Source organism: Martes martes (assembly GCF_963455335.1).
Source record: "Martes martes genome assembly, chromosome: 12".
In the NCBI taxonomy this organism is placed as follows: Eukaryota; Metazoa; Chordata; class Mammalia; order Carnivora; family Mustelidae; genus Martes; species Martes martes.
Window position 1 is genome coordinate 72,994,705 of NC_137900.1, and position 19,086 is coordinate 73,013,790.

General features: G+C 48.3%; 1 protein-coding gene across 4 annotated transcripts in view; it reads right to left on the bottom strand.

Moving 5' to 3' along the window:
• The window catches only part of PTPN3 (protein tyrosine phosphatase non-receptor type 3), a 109,511-nt gene that overhangs the window by 32,491 nt on the left and 57,934 nt on the right, over nt 1-19,086 (bottom strand). For all 4 annotated transcript variants that reach the window (XM_080819539.1, XM_080819538.1, XM_080819540.1 and 1 more), the window contains exons 10-14: nt 18,375-18,463; nt 17,211-17,274; nt 15,335-15,507; nt 11,786-11,920; nt 9,046-9,222 (exon numbers count right to left, since the gene is read on the bottom strand). In XM_080819539.1, the coding sequence (XP_080675665.1) occupies nt 9,046-9,222; nt 11,786-11,920; nt 15,335-15,507; nt 17,211-17,274; nt 18,375-18,463 (638 nt within the window). The remainder of the gene's footprint in view (nt 1-9,045; nt 9,223-11,785; nt 11,921-15,334; nt 15,508-17,210; nt 17,275-18,374; nt 18,464-19,086) is intronic.

The window sequence follows — 19,086 nt, forward strand, 5'->3', positions numbered from 1 at the left end:
ATTAGCAAAGCTCACTCAGATGCACGCCTCCATATCCCTTCTGAAAGCTTTTCCCTTTCATCTCATTCCTGCTGTTAGCTCTGTGTCAGTAGGACTCTTGGCTACCCAGCCTCCCCCAAATGTGGCTGAAGTTCCATTTCTAAGACATTTACATTAATCCTTGTTTGCAGTATTTGCCTGTGATCTCCATCAATTGTGTACAATGAGATTATACATTTCCCCCTCTAATATATGTCCTGCCGTGCCCCGTTACATTTAATGAAGATCAGAAGTTCCTTGGTTTTATCGGTCACATCTCAAAAATGCTCAGGAGCCACACAAGTTTTGGATGGCACAGTTCTGGATGGCACAGTTACAGAATTTTCTTTTTAAAAGATGTCATTTATTTTTTTTAATCTATTTGTTAATTATTATTGTTGTAAGATTTTATTTATTTATTTGAGAGAGAAAGAGCACAAAGGGACAGTGAGAGGGAGAAGCAGACTCCCTGCTGGGCAGAAAGCCGATGCAGGGCTCTATCCCAGGACCCTGAGATGATCACCTGAACTGAAGGCAGATGCTTAACTGACTGAGCCACCGAGATGCCCCAAGATTTTATTTATTTGAGAGAAAGAGAGAGCAAGAGAATGGGAGAGCATGAGCAGGGCGGAGGGGCACAGGGAGAAGCAGATTCCTGGCTGAGCAGGCAGCCTGTCACAGGGCTCTATCCCAGGACTCTAGGATCATGACCTAAGTGTAAGGCCGACGCTTAACAGCCTGAGCCAACAGGACATTTCCGTCAGTACAGGAAATTCTGTCTTAGAGAATTACAGACTATGAGAACAGTCCCTCTGAAATCCTCTGGTCTAACGCCCATTTCACAGATGAAGAAACTATGGTCTAGAGAGGCTGAGGGACTTGCCCAAAGGCACTCAGCTTTCCGCTCACTCAACATACAGAATCTGATGGACTTGGGTCCCCAGGCTTCTCTTTCTTCTCCAGGCCACACCAAGTCTGTTCCTAAGACTTGCTCCCCACCCCCCACCACAGAGGGTCACAGGGATTAACCATCTCAGCTGTCACTGTGTAGGACACTCGACTTCTCTGCATCACACACCCCCCCACTATCCTCCCTCCAGAGCCACAGGCCTAGCAAAAGATGCCTTAAAATGCCTACAGGCTATAGGGTTTTCTTTACCTACTACAGACTCTACCACATTCTAACCTCAAATGGACTTAAAAGATGACAGAGGAGAGTAGACAAGGCATTCAGTGACACATAATAGACAAATGATGGTGCTGCTGCCTCATTAAATTTTTATCTCAAACCCTTATCCGTGGATTTTTCATGAAATTGGGGCTTCTGTTTCCTAGAAAATTCAAATTATCTTACTCTAAACATAAAATCTGTATCATGTTCACACAATAATTCACAATCTCAATTTATGTGAATATAAAAATTCAGTGACAGACCAGTGTAGAAATAACAGCGATACGCAAGACAAGAGTGTGGCCTTATGGCCTTCGAGCTGCTGGGTGACGGAAGGGTGCTATGGATGGGAAAGGGTTTCAGAGACAGGATATTTTGGAAGTGAAGCTGTATACCAGTGGTAAGTTTTCAGAGTGAAAATGAGTGAATCTTTAATTCACTTAAAGCTTTAAAAAAATTACCCCCTAATAGGGTAACTTGGCCTGTTTCATGCAGAAAAGAGCACCCCCTAGTGGCAGGAGGGGCAACTGCTTGGCAGCTGCCAGACAAAAATCAAGCCAAACCCGGTTTAGGAAACACTATTTCCAGTTCTAGAGGTGGAGCTGAACCCTTAATGTGAAGTTGCAAATAGCAAACATGCTTCAAATGTTTGGAAGACTCTGGAGGGTGACAGCGACAGAAAGGGTGAAGGGCATATAAACAAAAAAGCAGAAGAGCAAAGCAACAAAGCAGAAGAGGACTGATTTCAGGAAAAGTCTAATTTTATGTCCATTATGTTTAATTTCTACATTTTGGATGCGTGGCTTACATCATATAAAGTTTTAAAGTATTTTTCTTTTTCAGTATAAAATGTAACGGTCGATCTAACACAGCCCACAGTGCTAAAAATAATATATTCCAAGTCATTATGTGCCCAATCCTATTTTCTAAGTAGGGATGGAGAGGTTACTTTTAGAGAGCAATTTATTAAACATATGACGATTTTTTTTGGCTGATCAACTATGTACAGACGTTCCCTGTAGGCTGCAGGAGCGTTCTGCTCAGCGTGGAGGATGGACAGACAGATGGTGAGGAGGACATCAACGAGAAGCAACAAGAACGTGGCATCTGGATACAGCACACGGATGCCAGGAGCCAAGATGCCAAACCAAGCAGGCTTCTTCCCTCCTTGGGGCAGGATGCTTCGTGCTACTGAGGGGGAGCCTGGTGGGCGAGGAGGTTCGAGGGGAGCCGCCAGGGGTACTCGGGTTCTAAGGAAAGGAGTGAAGAAAGGGGGTAGGACGAGCTGAAGCAAGACGTCAGTGTGGGCTGACAAAGCCAGTAACTGGGAAGAGGGTCTGTCCCTGAGGCAGGAAAGGGGCACTTGTCAGAGGAGGGGGGACACGGTGGGTGGGGAGGGACTGTCACTGCTGTCTGGGAGCCAGAGCAGCCAGGGAGGGACTGCCCACCTCCAGCTTGCTGGGGAGACAGGGGCAAGGACAGACTGACAGGCAGACCAAAGCGCATTCACCTGCAGGAAACAGATGCTTCAGCACTCTAAGTGCCACCGACTACAGGTGTGAGAAGCCAAAGTCACGCCAGAATTCATCTCTCAGAAGAGAAGCAAAGCTAAGGAAATTGCAAACTGTACGACTGCCCACGAAAGAAAACTCCCGCATCGTGATGCTTTGATGTCACACCTCCCTAAACCCTGCGAAAGGACAATGACCTGCACCCTCAAGCCTGTTCGAGGGAGCAAAGCCGTGCTCCACGGAGGGCGTCCCGGCTCTAACTGGGTGCCTGGTGAGGAGGTGTTTGCTGTGTGGTGTGACAGAACAGGGGCCATTTGCTGTCATTTCTTTCTCGAGTCTATGAGCTTCTCCATGTCGGGAGAGACCTTTGTCCTCTTTCTCTTTCTCTCCTATCCTAGCGCACAAGACACCCAGCCAGGCACGCAGCGAGAGCTCAAGCAAGGTGCTGAGTGAATGAAGAAGAAAACCACCTTCCTGAAGTACCTGGGCTTGGCTGAGTTACTCTGGAAGAGCACAGAATTCACTCAGTCACCTGGAGGTGGAGGAGAAAAGGTGGGCTAGGTAGTTCCCAGCTTCTGTGAGCTCAGAGCTTCTGAGAGCATCACGTTCATACAGGTCCCCTGAGGATCTTGTTAAAATGCAGACTCTGATTCAGCAGGCCTGGGGTGGGCCTGAGGCTCACATTTCCAGCAAGCTCTCAGGAGATGCTGATGTTCCTGAGCTGTGGCTGAAGCAGGAGTGTGAGGGGCTACAAGAAAGGGTACCAGCTCCCCGCTAGTGCCATGCTTCTTGTGAATGAGATTTGTGGAGAAATTTTTCATACGGACCTTACCTTCACATCAGGGTCGCTGAATGACAAACAGAATACTGTTTTCAAGTGTGGGTTTTTAGGACATGGAGACATTCTGCACACGATACTCTGAAGATACTCTGAAATCTGTCGTAAATGCCAACGGCCCAAGATCAAAACTTCGGAAGTGGCTAGGGAGTACGGTGCAGATGGGCTGCTTTCTGGGCTCTATTATTTCTGCACTAATGGAATCATGGGTTGTGCATCCATCCCACACCCCCAGCTGCCCCCTCAGACATGAAGACATCACAACAGCAAGAAAGCCCTTCCATTTCAGTCACTTCATGCTTTAGCTCTCTGAGGAGAGTTTCCTGCCATATGACCTGCCACAGACCTACCACACGGCTCTGCTCACAAATGATGGTTAACCTAAACTTGCCAAAGGAGGTCTGTTTGATTTCTTTGTGTGCATATAAATCCTGTGCGATGCTGTTCACAGGATATGGGTACCTACCATGGAGGTGGCAGAGGGGGCATCCCACTGGGAAAGTGCAGAAGTTTGTCTTGTAACCATCTGTCCATCTGTCCATCTGTCTGTCCAACCATGCAAGTACTCACTGAATATGTACTAAGTGCCACGCGCCATGCCAGGTCTGGGGGAAGAAAAGTACACAGGGCACTATCCCTGCCCTCAGAGAGCTCATGGTCTAGTTTCAGAGAAGAATTTAAAAAAAGAGAGAGAAGAATTAAAAGTATAAAAATAATTAAATAATATCTTGTTGCAACGGAGAGGCTCAGATGTCTGAGTGTACAGTGGCATGCCAGGAGAGCCTTCACAGAGCAGGGAGCACTGGACCTGGAGTTTGGGAGATGAATTAGCAGGGGTCTGAACAGGTAGCTGAGAAAGAAGGAGAAGACGGACTAGGAAAAATACTAATAACAAAAAAGACAAAACAGCAGCATATGCAGAAGCATGAAACTCTGAAAAAGTGATATGCTGGGGCACAGATTTCCCAAAGAGAAGCCTGTTGGCTTGTGAGGGATGGCTTGGGAGGAGAAGAGACCCAAGGTTAAGGACACGATCGCGACCGTGCCTGTGACCAACCACGGTGGGTGACCGCGGGATGTGCAGTGGCACGGTGTTCCAATTCAAGAGCGGTCTGGGAAGAAGATTACCGAGGTGAGGGCCTCGCAGAGGAAGGCAGAAGAAAAGGAGTCTAGGATGACTGAGGTTTCCAACAGGTGCAAACAAGGAAAATGAAATGTGAAATGTGGTCCTTACTCGCCAAGACCCAGGAGGAGCCACAGGTGGGTCAGGGAGACGGTGAGTGGAGACTGGGGTTCCTGGGGTTTAAGGCATCGGTCACGCGTCCATATGCAAGTGGTGGGATGTCCTGGTGGAGGACAGGCGAGGTGCAGAGAAAACGAACACAGAACTGCTAAGGCAGCCCCATGGCGGGCCGGCCTCCTCCGACAGAAACCCTCGGATGTACACCGATCCTGTCACCACGTCCCAATCCGGGTGTCACCCTCTAGTCCAGGACTGACGTGCAGGGAACAGTGACCAGCAGGCTGAAGGGTGGACAGTGGCCGACGGAATGGGAAGTAATGTAAAGGAGGGGAGATGGGGCTGTCAGGGAGAATGAGAAAGGGACGCCACCTGTGTCGTTCCAGGAGCTCGAGGCAGGGATCTGCGGACCGCAGGGCTCGTGCTGGGCCAGCGTCCAGGACAAGGCTTCCTGCACAGGCTGGACGACGGGGCTGCCCACCACCAGGACAGGCTGCCCCACGGCCGGCGGGGAGACTGGGTGGCTGGGCTGGGCGTGCTCCCGCACAGCCGATGTGGCTCCAGAGGGGGTTCCCAGAGTCCCTCTCAATGAGCAGAAGTTCTTTTCAGAAGTGTTTAACAGCGGAGGGTAAACACACACACTACAAAACGGACCATTCTAGCCTTTCTCGAGTGTACGGTTCAGTAGCGTTAAGTGCGCTCACATGGTTGTCTGCACAGAGTTTTGAGATAAAAAGTGACAGCCGCCCTGTGTCCCCCGGAACAAGGCAGGCTCTGAAGAGAGAGGCCAGCAAATCCCGAGGCATCACCACACAGAGCCACGCTCCCTCTGAGGACCCATCAGGGCAACCGTGAAAAACCAACAACGAAAAAGTCCTTCCAATACGACCCTCCACCGCGCCCCAGTGGGTTTTCTGCCAGGCTCTGCTCCGAAAAGTCACTTTTCCTTCAGGGAACCTCCCCTCCTCCGTTTTCTGGGTCGTGGGGAGTGGTCGGTTTAAAAAAAAATTTTTTTTCCCCTATGAAGGAAACTGCCTTTCCTGCAGAGTCCGGACTTTGCTCTGAAGCCAGCGAAGGAACACGGAAGGGCTGAGAGAACCTTGGGAGTAACAAAAGAGCACAGCTGACTCGGGCACAAAGCGAACTGCCAAGGATTCGGAACGATAATCATAAACTTCGTGGCGCTGCTATAAATATGGAACAGCCCGGACGGTGACTCACCCGCTCAGATAACGTTCAGAGAGCCTGAGCCGCGCCACTCTGGGTCGAGAGCCCCAATCTCTCTGCTCCTTTCCCTCCTTTCTCTGTCTTCTTGTTTACATGGGTACAGAACGGTACACTTCATTCTCCTTTCTACAGGGAACCCTCCAGACTGCGATATTATTCTCTGACAGAATAGTTCTTTTTGCCTCTTAGCACAAATGGGCCGTCTAAAACATGCCAGACGTTTCTTAAAGGCCTTGCAAATAAATACTCCCTCGAGTAACCACCCCTAGTTTGTTTGTTTTTTTTTCACCAAGCACAGAACAACCTTGCCTGCTTGCCTTAGGCAGCAGAGGGACCCCCGACCCCCGGACTCTGGGGGGGGGGGGGCGTGGGGCAGCTGCCTCTGAAGACCCAGTGGGCGGCAGCTTCCCGCCAGCAGGGAGGGGTCCCCACCTGAGGTGGTAGGGCCTGCCATGTTTCACCTGCTTGCCCCACATGCCACGCACGGCCACCGAGGGGACTCCGTGAGATGTCTCCTGTCACACCTAGCAGAGCCGCGACAAGGAAGGCTGCGTTGGAATCACCATTATTTGCTACTTTGAACATTAAGCTGCAAGACAGAAAGTGCCCCGGGATGACACATCTTACAAGGTCTCACGGGGGAGTTACAGAAAGAATTGATGGGCCACGTGTCGGGGTGTGCAGGGCCTGAAATTACTTGAATTAGACAGGACTCAAGGAAGTGAGTTTTGAATCTAATTTTAATGAACGTATTATTTTTTTTAAGTAGGCTCCCCGCCTAGTGTGGAGCCCAACGTGGCACTTGAACTCATGACCCTGAGATCAAGACCTGAGCTGAGAGCAAGAGCCAACTGCTTAACTGACTGAGCCACCCAGGTGCCCCTGAATGTAAAGTTAAATAGCCCTATGTGGCTAGCGGCTTCTGTGCTGGGCTGTGAAGGTCTAGCTGCCACGTGACACCATGATGTGGGTAGCAGGCCACGGCAGGAAAATCTGATGTGGGACACGTAATCGGGTTTCTCAGGACCCTCAGACTGTTCCCCAAACCCTTTCCTTTTCCCAAAGTGGTAGAAGACACAGTGGTGAAGGCTGACAATATGCTGTTTGTCCAGCTGGACTGGAGGCCCCGTAAGGCAAAGACTTGTCTAATTCTCCTTGATGCTCCCTCCGTGAGCAGCAAAGGGTACCTACGGCACGCTGCTGTGCTCAGCACCACACGGAGCCTTGAAAAACACCCACACCCCACCAGACGGCATCCATCTCTCTCCATGTGGCACAGATCAGTACGGCCAACAGCACTTGCTGTGATGATGGAAAGGTACTCTCTCTGTTCCATCCAGTATGGTAGTCGTTACCCACATGTGGCTCCTGAGCACTTGAAATGAGGCTCGGATGACTGAGGAATGGGATTTCAATGTTAAGAAACTTAAATCTGCTGCCCTGGACCACAGGAGTCTGGATGGTCCCCAATTCTATGACGGGGCTGCAAACCACAAGAGGAAGGGGTAACATGGAGGGTGTGAGACTGAGCTTCCCAGAGCCTTCGATCCATTTCCCAAACCCTCTCTCCTCTTTCCCCAAAGCTACACAACCCCGTGGCCGACTCATACTGGCTCAAACCATGCAGGCCTGCCTTCTTGCCTTGTCTATCTAGATTGGCAAAGCCATGGTGTCACACAAAGGAACTCACACCCTTCCACATTGTCACTTCAACAGGCCTGCAAGTTGGAGCGAGAGATAGAGATCATTTCAACAAAACCATCATCCGAGCTCAGGTCGCAAGGAAACAGTGACCAGAGAATTATTTAACCAGAGGTGTTAAGAGCACAGATAAGCTAGAAACCACATTTGCTGCGGTCAGAGACAATAGAGAGGTAACAACCTCCCATGTAAGGGGGAAGCCAGATTTGCAATTCACCTGCCACGTCCAGAATACAGTCAGGGTGTGCTGAGTGCCTTAAGCCTAGCAGCTAGAGTGGTAAAAATTTACAGATTAACTAAAGTGCCTTCTTGCTAATCCTGTGCCATTAGGGGAGGCATTATGTTCCCAGATTTCAGGTAGAGTATGGCACTTAAACAGCATCAATATTCCATGCCTATGGTTGGCTTCCTAATGGTTGACCCGGTCTTCTCATACTTGTCATTTTATCTGTGATTAGGTCTTGTCCACTGCAAAAACTTGATTTTGAGATCGCTTACTCTAAAATGTATAGATCGGATAGGACCGTGAATTCATTAAGAGAAAAAAGTAAGACCCATGAAAAAGGCAAAGAAGAGCGGGGGCTCTGTCAGAAGCTGGAGGGAGGGAAGCCCACGCAACTGAGCCAACCGGGGAGCTCTGGGTTCCCTGCTCATCAAGACAGAAGGGAATGAGTGAATTCAATACAGCTTACTGAATCATAAAAGCACTCAACCCAGAACTTTTGGAAAGACACTTTTTCCCTGGCCTTGAGATGTGAAGGGAGTCTGTCACTCCCTTCAAAGGGAAAGTGGGGACATAAAAGAATTTAACCCCAACTGTCGACAAAAATTTAACAAAAATGTAGGAGATGGTCTTTGCATGTTTTTGCTTTACACTAATGATTCATTAAAGACAAGCCCCTCTCCCCATAAAACCCCGAGGGCACACTGTGGGTCTGAGAAGGCTTTCTGTGTCCCGGTCTAAGTAAGCCTATCTCCAGCGACCTAGAAATCTTGCAGCGGTTGAAACTTTGGCAATCTAGAGAAATACTGCTATTAAGGTTAACCTAGCTATCGCTCTGGAACATGAACTAATTAAAACAGGGCTTTGCTCATGAAATAGAGACGGTTCAAGAGAGCTAACACGTCTGTGGAGTGCATACAAGAAAAAGTGCAAGCCTGAGACCCCAGGCGTACAGTATGTCCCCCCCGTGGCGGAAGGACACTCTGATGCAGGCAGAGGGCAGCCGACGAGCTGGCTGCAGGCTCCCGCCCTTGATTTAAATGGCCATCTCTGGGCCTGAGCAAATCCCTCCACAGCCAAAATGCACAGATACAAAGAAGAGAACATGTTTCTTACTCTCGGTGCGGGCTTCGGTTCTGAGACACCTCCGATTCACTGTCTTTGGGGGACAGGGAGCCCTTGTACGTGTAAAACACATCTTCGGTTTCCGTAATGTAGGTCATCTCGTTCGCGAGGTTATCTGCAGAAGAGTGCCGAGGCTTTCGGATTTCGTGCCGGAGCCGAGGACTTCGCCTGCGTGGGGGCAAGGTCGAGTGTGAAGTGTTGAAAGCAAATTCCACTTAAAAACTTTACCAGGCATCAGGGATCTAACTTTGTGCCCTGACCTTTCTAAGGATGCCTTGGCTCGCACTGTTGGAAATTAAGAACCGGTTAACTCATTGCCACACCGGGATCCGCCCCGGGCCACACCAGTCCTGGAGACTCTCAGCCCCCCGTGCCGTAGCCCCCAGCACGGTAGCCTCGGCTATAAAAACAGGCTGATGAGATTAATTTATGTCCTTTGGGAAGTGGCGAGGTTGATTTAGAGTAAGTTATCCTCCTAGAAGACTCAAGCTCTCAGTGCACAAATAACAGACTGTACTGACTACCGGTCAATTCTTCGGATTCATTCGAACACCAGTATTAAGTAACGGGTTTAGAAGCCAAGATACAGGGTGCCTGGATGGCTCAGGAGGGTAAGTGTCTGCCTTCCGCTTGGTTCATGATCTCAGGGTCCTGGGATCGACCCCTGCACTGGGCTCCCCGCTCGATGGCTAGCCTGTTTCTCCCTCTCCCTCTGTCTGCTGCTCCTCCTGCTTGTGCTCTTTCTCTGTCAAACAAATAAATAAAATCTTACCAATAAATAAATAAATAAATAAATAAATAAATAAAAGAAGAAGAAGAAGAAGAAGAGGCCAAAACACAGCTTTTGGCAAAACCAAAACCTTACTTCAACTACATCCCTACATGGAATTTCACTTAATCCAAGAGGGAATTTTTTTAAAGATTTTTATTCATTGGACAGAGAAAGAGAATGAGAGAACACGAGCAGGGGGAGCAGCAGAGGGAGAGGAAGCCCGATGCAGAGCTCGATCCCAGGACCCGGAGACCATGACCTGAGCCCAAAGCAGAGGACTCACCGACTGAGCCACCCAGGCGCCCCGAAATGTTTGCTTTTTAAAAATACAGCCTGTATGCCCTATTAGACGGGCACGGCACCACCACCCTGACTCTCCGACAGCAGCAGTTGCTGTGTGGCTTTAAGCAACTCACACGACCTCTCTGTGCCTCAGCTCTACCCACCTGCTCCTGAGAATGAACCAAATGAAGCCGTGTTCTCTGGACCACCAGCGCGGCCCTGGGCATCGGCTCCTGCAGTGGGTGACTCCGGGCTGCTGAGCCTTCTACTTTGTCTCCGTTTTTCCGCCTTCTTCTTCCTTAGCCATGTCTCCTGGACACTGTCAGGGCCTCTGCTATTCCCATTCCCCCGGGGCCCAGATAATCAATAATACCGTGTCCGGAGCAGGGAAGAAAGGCTCGTGACTCCTCAGGAGGGGACCTATAAATAGCAGTCAGAGCTCCCGGCCACGGGTGTGGCGACATCAAACCCCGCTGTTCTCCTGGATGCCGTCCTGAGCCTCCGCTCCGGGGCCCTGGCATCGCTGCCCCCAGAGGCTTCCAGACAAATTAAGCTGCTACATTACAGCATAAACTTACCACTTTAGGACGAGGGGCCTAAATCTTGGGAAACCAAGAGACAAATCTACTCAGTCATGCCAGAATCTCTAACACCACATACTACCGGCATCTCTGTCTACAGCATTCGGCCCTGAGGGTGGGGAGCAGGGGAGGTCCCCAGCTAGCGGCCCTGCACAGCAGCCCCATTTTGTGCCTGTTGGAATCTCCCTTAGTTCTAGTAGGTCTCTCCTTGGTCATTTACAGGGCCACCCGCATCTTTTATGGCATGAATACAAAGCCATGCTCTCCAGTCCAGCAGGATGCTGGGGCAATGTTTCTGGCTTGGTTTCCCCTCCTGTGGATGACGCCCGGCCATTCTGGACGGATTCACAAAACTGGCTTGATGTCTCTGAGGAACATTCTAATACAATAAGAATTCCACCTGATTTCTTTTTTCCACTTACAAAGCACTTGTGCCCTTTTCAATCATTTGGGTGATTTTTGAACCCTTTGACAGATGGGAAGACTGAGACCAGAGCGGTAAAGAAACTTGTGAGTTAACAAAAGAGCTCACATCTGAGGCCAGGTGAAGCGGCTACATGCTGTCCTTCCCACTTTGTCAACTGCCACTTTCTTCCTTTAAAGCCATTCTCTTAAACACTGGCACGCTACTTCCCCATGGGCATCTGCTGCTGCCGCTGAGGGCCACACACCCTACCCGGCGACCCTTACTAGGTTTTCCCCAAGTTTATTTTGTGTGATGCTAACGGAACACAGACGATGTTAAGCTCAGTGTGCTTCCTTATCACAGGATTTCCCAGAAATATATGCCAGTGTGTACTCTAATTCCAAGAGGGGGCTTTTCAGTAGGCTGTAGTTCTCCAATTCAGACCAAATAACTTCTTAAAAACAAGAACATCCCAGCACCACACACTGAGAAAAATGTTTAGCGAGGCCTGCGTGTGTCATGAAAACAGTAAACCGTTCATTCCACAAGAGCCAAGCGAGCAACACAAACATTGATTGTGGGTCACCTATCTTGGGAAGACTTAGGAAGTTGAGTTTTTAAGAGAGATAAAGTTTTTACTGGTGGGTAGTACAAAAAAAAAAAAAAAACAAAAAACAAAGGAGGACGTACCAGTTGGGAGTGATGGGAGGGGAGCGAGAAGGCAGGCTCTTGGTTTCTAAGTGCTCCACTGATAATGATCTCTGCATGGCTGGGTTCCACACCATTCCTCCAATCACCTTTTTGCAATACTGGTTATTTACAGACCTGAAAAACCAGAAGCAAGGTTCACTTTCTACGCGGACGGACATGTTCAACAAGAAATTACACCATAAAAGAAACAGTCTATCCATGCACGCTCCCTCCCTGGCGGAGGGCTGGTTAGCTCCTGGATGACAGACGCCAGTCAAGGTTACAAGGAGTGGAGGTACGAGGTCCAAAGTGGTTCCCTTCTGCTCTGGCCTTTCCCTTTTGTTTCTCTGCTTCTGGTGAAAGTCTTTTCTTGGGCCCTACTACTGTAAACAACAAACTGGTGCTCAGAAGAGAACCAAACTTTACCAGGAGATGAGAAGACATTTTCAGGATAACACGAAAACAGTTCAAATAACTTCAAGGAATTTTTCACGTCACTCACAATGGCATGAACACAAACATTAACCATCCTTCCAGGAAGGTGCTTTTTGTCATCTGAGCTGGTAGAAGTCATTAGCTATAAATCACAGAGAACTCTGTGAAAGAACGCCCGAGAATATGCTCCGGTGGTAGCCCTCCATGCCCAGTGCTGTATGAACAGGCTTCCCCGGAGCTAACGTCCATGTTCTATATATACCTAGAGAGTTTAAATCTTAGCCATCTAGACCCCCAAGGAATGAATTCTTTGAGGGATGGGGTTTGAAGTCACTTTAAAGGAAATTCAGTTCTGTCATTCCTACATTTTATTTTTTTTTAAGAGATTTTACCTGTTTATTTGACACAAAGAGAGAGGGAGAGATACCAAGGGACAGAATACAAGCAGGGGGAGTGGGAGAGAGAGAAGCAGGCTTCCAGCCAAAAAGAGAGCCAGATGTGGGGCTCGATTCCAGGACCCTGGGATCGTGAACTGAGCCGAAGGCAGATGCCCAATGACTGAGTTACCCACGTGCCCCATGCCATTCCTATATTTTAAACAAATGTTTTAATGTCTTATCAAAACATTCCATGCATTTCCTTGCAGCTTAAAACCAACAAGTCAAACAAACAAATAAAAAGAGTGGGACAAAAACCCCAGAAGAACATGAAACTCTCCTGAGAATATCAAGGTACTCAATTACAGTAAGAAATGTCACTGTCACCCTGATCAAAACGTTCATAGCAGCATCACCAGGAGAATCTACATCAGAAAGCAAATCAGCATTGATTGAGAACCTTGCCTCAGAACAAGGGAGAAAGAGGATTTAAAAGTTTAATGTCGTAGTTCCCCAGGGTATGTGTCACAGGTTATTAATAGATACTCTTTAGGGTTTCATTATCCCTTATGCTTGCAAAATACTGAACCAGTTCCTTTTATGTGGAACTTCTATCAGGAGGCCCCATATGCAAATATGTAGGTGTAGCTCTAGGATTGGCAAATCATGGAAGCGAACCTCAATTTTCTCATCTATAAAATGGACACAGTGAGGGCTAAAATCTGCAATACAATGGAGTTGGTCTTCGCAGTGAAGAACTGCTGACCTGTGCCCCCAAATCACTGATCCCCAGTGGCAGATTAAAAATGGCTCAAGTTCTTGGACTCTTGAATGTGGGCTGGCCTGGAACGGCTCTGACCGAGAGGAGCTGTGCCAATTCTGGGCCTGGCCTTGAAGATGACTGGGTGCTTCTGCCCTCGGAGCCCTGAACTTCTGCATAAGACATCCAACTACCCTGCTGGAGAGCACACATGAAGACGCCCTGAGAACAGAGTGAAGTAAGGGGTCCAGGGGGTTCCAGACTTCCAATCATTCCATCAGGCATGGGAGCCCAGTCTTCTTGGATCTGCCCGGCCGCCTGCTGCCTATCGCTGAGAAATCCCAGTCTATACCACATGGAGCAGGGGAGGTGGCTGGCTGAGCCCCTCCCAAATTCTCGATCCACAAAATCTCAAGACAGAACAGAAAAATGGTTGTTTGTTATTGTTGTTGTTGTTGTTTTAAACATTTTATTTATTTGAGAGAGAGAGAGAGAGAGAACGTGCACATGGGGGAGAAGCAGAGGGAGAAGGACAAGCAGACTCCTTATTGAGCGTGGAGCCCCACGTGGAACATGATTTCACGACCCTGAGATCATGACATGAGCTGAAATCAAGGGCTGGACACCTAACTGACTGAGCCACCCAGGCACCCCAAGATGGTTGGTTGTTTTACTATACCAAAATAGGGATTGTTTATTCTCTCACAGAACCTGCCCACCTCACCCCAACTCTGTGTTGGCTGTATTTGACAGAAATGAGGAAATTCGAACAGTAAATTCAAATTAAAAGCGACACAGGCAGGATCTGAACTCAGTCTTCTCAGCAAAGTCCAGGCTTTCAACTGCTCACTATCCAGTCCTGTCAGCTGGCCCAAAGGCTTAGGTCCAGCTAAAGTGAACAGCAAATTCCCACAAAGTTGAGTCTGTGACATGTTCAGTAAGAGCCACTGAATGTATAAAATACTAGATAATATTATATGAGCTGGAAACTTTGAAAATATATTTGGTCTTGGTTCATCAGAAGCTGAGAGAGAACACTTAGCACCATAAATACTACCACTGATACTAACAGAAATTCACTGCTTCCTCGATCTATAAAAAGCTACCTAATGATTATCAACGTAATAGGAATGTCACTAGAATAGTCTGATACAGTCCCATGTATCAGATAATGGCTTAGACAGGGGCCCCTGTTTCATTAGTAACAGCCACATCAACAACAAAATTATGAAAACAATTTTTTCAAACCAACCAACAATTTACAGTAGCTTGATCATTTCTGCTAGATCTTATACTTAGATGGCAGTCTTAGAATAAATACACAAAAACATAAACTGTAGGATTAGTTTAGGAAATACACTCTAAAGTTAAAATTTTAGAAGAGGAATTTCTTCCACTGCACTACTCATTAAATATTCTGATTATCATTCCTGTAGATATCAGTACACGTAGGATTTAAATGTAATTTAAATATAATTAAGTATGTACACGGTACAAAGTAAACACTCAATTGCCAGTTTTCATGATTACTGTTATTTTGTGATTGTGATATGTAGTATATCCCAACGTCACTTGACTCTGGGAAGCCTGATTTCTGCTCATTCATTATTCAGGAGCACTGTATGGAATTAACATTCTGTGGGAGAAGCTGTTCTTAGGAGCACGACGACCCTCAGAGTCACGGACACGGGCTTGCTTCCCTCATTGCGACACGCTGTGGGACTGGTTGTAATTTGGGCTGCTTGGACACTCCCAGGGCAGCCGAGCTGCGGAGGCAGAAAGGAGGGATGGGAACCACTGAGCAGCAGCTGAGTGTGCGTGGAAGGAGACACTGCTGCCCCTGGAGATACTTGGAGCCACGCAGCTCCCCTTGGAGAGCTGTCATCCCCTTCCCCCGAGGATGTCCCCTGCCCGGCGGTGACGGGGACATAGTTACATCTCAGTCTACCGTGGATACCATCCCTCAAGAATACTCACTTTTTGGGGTTCCTAGAGCCCATAGTCCAGTACTGAGCCAGAACATTCTTTTCCTGAGGTAGTAGCTTCTTTGCCTGAAAGAATGTATGATGCTCGACACAGGATTTCCATAAGTTTTTGCAAGATCGGTAATTTAACATGTTGAAGGCCACGATATGTTCCCTGGATTCAGTCTGGAAGGAAAAACACAGTAGAGGTTTCACCTGCACAGACAAAGGAGCAAAGGCTCGCAGGGATTCTAAGCCCACATCAGTGGTCTTTGGCTAAGATGCAACAGAGAGCGGAAAACCAGCTTCGAAATGCCCGAGGCCACAAACCACTGTGACAGGAACGGTCGGGAACAGACTCTGTTAGCCAGCTTATTAACGCGGTAAAGATGACTTTACTCTTTTTTTTTTTTTCAGCTTTTCTTTCTTTCTTTTTTTTTTAAAGAGAGAGTGACAGCAAGAGAGGGAATACAAGTGGGAGAGGGAGAAGCAGGCTTCCCGCTGAGCAGGGAGCCCGATGCGGGGCTCAAACCCAGGAGCCGAAGGCAGACGCCTAAGGACTGAGCCACCCAGGCGTCCCCTGGCTCTACTCTTCACCATCACTTGTGATCCTCTGTGAAGACTCTGATTTCAAATGTACTTACATTCCTGGGTTGGATATATTTGGAACAACCAGAAAAAGGCTGTGTGATACATTTCTTTCAAAAATTAGCTCTGGGAAGATCTCTCCTGAAGAAATACTCTTCCATTTACCTGAAACTTGGGACTTTATAAGCCTCCGGATTTCTCCCTTTGTCCCCCAAGCACGGAGCTAAATCAAGTGCTCACATATCCTCACTTTAATTATTTCCTTGACCTTCATTCTACTTAAGTTATCTGTTTTCATGCTAAATTACCACCTCGTACATTTTGGGGCTACCTTCAATCTTGCAATGCGGGGGGGTCAGGAGACCCAGATTCTAGTCCTAGTTTGCTCTGAGCTTTACTGTCCTCATTTCCATGTGTCCTTTTGTGTCCTCATTCCATGCTAGGTGAAGCCATTTTAAGAACATATTATCTCTGAAACCCTGGGAAATGAACATAAGGACAGTAAGTGAAAAATACAGAGCACAACAGGAGAGAGTGTGGGGTCGTGGAAAGAGCAGGCATCTCCGATTGGAATTCTAGCTCCTCCCTGGGTAGCTGTGGGAGCCTAAGCTTCCATACCTTCAAGTTCTCTTCTTCAACCGCAGTCATCTGGAGAGCAGTGGTCTCCTCTTTGGAGACACATGCAAAGGTTACTGTGCATTTTATTTTATTTTATTTTATTTTTTAAAAGATTTTATTTATTGGAGAGAGAGGGAGAGAGAGAGCACAGAGCCTGCCATAGAGCTTGATCCCAGGACCCCAAGATCGTGGCCTGAGCTGCCATCAGACACTCAACCGACTGAGCCACCCAGGTCCCCTTACTGTGCACCAGAAACACATTAAGGGAAGAAACCTCATCTTGCTGACATTTATTGCCACCCTGCGTGGGCTCATGCCAAGTGTTCTGACCCGTGCTCTTTTATTTAATCTTCAGGATCCCCCGAGAGGCAAGCACTACTGCATTGACAGAACAAGGTCGCTTGGGCTAGGAGACATTAAGGAGCCTGCCTAGCTGATCAGTGGAGGTGGAGCATTGAAGATCCAAACCCATTGTCACGGACTCCCAAGCAAGTTACATCTCCAACCTGATAAGCCATGAATTCTAGAGGGAACTGAGGACTCCGACTTTCGTTTTCTGCACAGCACACACCAAGTGCTTTCTCCCCAGTCACCCACACAGCCAGCTGCCACCTCCCGCCGCAGAACTAACGGCTAAAGTGGCTACAAACACAAGAAACAAAGCAAGTGCAGACGTAACTCACCTGTTTCTGTCGCTGATGTATAAAGAACTTTTTCCTTTTGAAAGAAATTTTTAGAATGTTCACCCTGCAAGAAATAAAGCACACAGAATGCACCGAGGGAGAGCCGGGCAGCAGCAGACATCTCTCGACGTGTGTCTTCCGCTCTGTGATCACGAGGAGCGTGGGGTCGTGGCTTCCCGAGTTTACCTCAGGGTAGGAGTGACGGCAGCCTGTCGCCTCAGCCAGATGCCAAGGAGCTGACTGAAGCAGAGTATCACACAGGGGCCGCTGGATTATGATGTAACTTTTAAATAACAAGAACCACGGGCCATGTGCTCTCTCTGCGGTCAGCTGCTTTGGTGAGGCTGCAGCTCTGCCTGGGCTGGTGTGTGCCCGGCCGGGACGGCTGAGGGCAGTGCGGAGCAGGAGGAGGACGGACAGCAGCCAGACAGACTTGGGTCCGCATCCCAGCTCTGGTACTTACTGGCCATGTGTCAAGCGGCATCTCTATTGTTTGCATGAGAACACGATGATAGCCCTGATGGACAGCATTTTTATATGCCAGGTCCCCTACTAAAAGCTTTGCTAGCAGTCCCTCAACTAGGCCTTCCAACAGTCCTGAAATGTAGGATTATACCCAGTTTTCAGATGGCAAAACGGAGGCTCAGTGACCTCACCGAAGTGCTCAGGATCATCCAACTAGGAATGTGTGGATCTGAGCCTGGGCCCTCAAGTCCCGCGCTACAAAGGCCTTGGAAAGCACTGCCTTTTCCAGAGTGGTCTTGTGAGGATTCAAGTCTGAACACTTGGTGAAAGTCCAACTGATAACTAAGGAACCACACTGACAATACAGTTCCTGCACAGAGGAAGTCCTCAGACTTCTGGCCAGTGTGCTGCCCAGGACTCCTTCACTCCAAAACCTGCCTTGCACCGTTTCATCCATGTTTCCACACAGTATCCCAAACCACAAAGTGACTAGGGGAAGGGGATGTCGGGGAAAACCCAGCTTACTTTGCCCAAGTACTGAATCTGGGTCAACCCCCCAGGTTGGAAGGAAAAACCTAGGGGGTAAAGTCTCCATCCTGCCTTCAGAAATAAAAAATTAAAATTAGAGACAACATTTCTTTTGTTCAGCATATTTTTAAGGCATGATTCAGAAAATAATTAGAAGCGGTTCGCACTTACCAAGGATAGAAACTTGTGCAAATGTATTTTCGGTACACGGCAATGCCCGCAGAAGCAATCCCAATCATTAGTTCTAAATTGTGCAGATCCTGGAAAAGGGAAGAGCTCAGATTCACGGCATGTTGCAGTCATGCTGATGCCCTCTGATCAGTCAAGCACCCATGCTTTCATGAACAGCAGGATATATACGCTCCAAAGGGAAAATCTTATGGAAAACAGGCACGGGACACTTCAGATCCAAGTACTCAGCATCAGACTCATCTAAAGTGAACACGCGCCACCTGAGAGCAACAGCTGGGTCCCGCCGGTTCAGAGTTACCAGGCAGGCCCACTCATCATGCCACAGAATCCTGCCGTGAGCATCCAATAATCATAAGTTTGCAACATTTAGATGCTATGCTAGCATCAGGAAGGCCTCGCCCTCTGCACAGCTTTCCACCAATCTCCACTCCCATCACTGGAAAGGCATTAGCTATCTGTTGTTGTGAAGCATAGGAATGCTGACTTTAAACCCAATGAACAAAGAAATATTGCCTGTAAATCCAATACACTCAACCTTCATTAAGAGCCTGTGTGCTAGGGGCGCCTGGGTGGCTCAGTGGGTTAAGCCACTGCCTTCGGCTCAGGTCATGATCTCAGGGTCCTGGGATTGAGCCCCGCATCAGGCTCTCTGCTCAGCAGGGAGCCTGCTTCCCCCTCTCTCTCTGCCTGC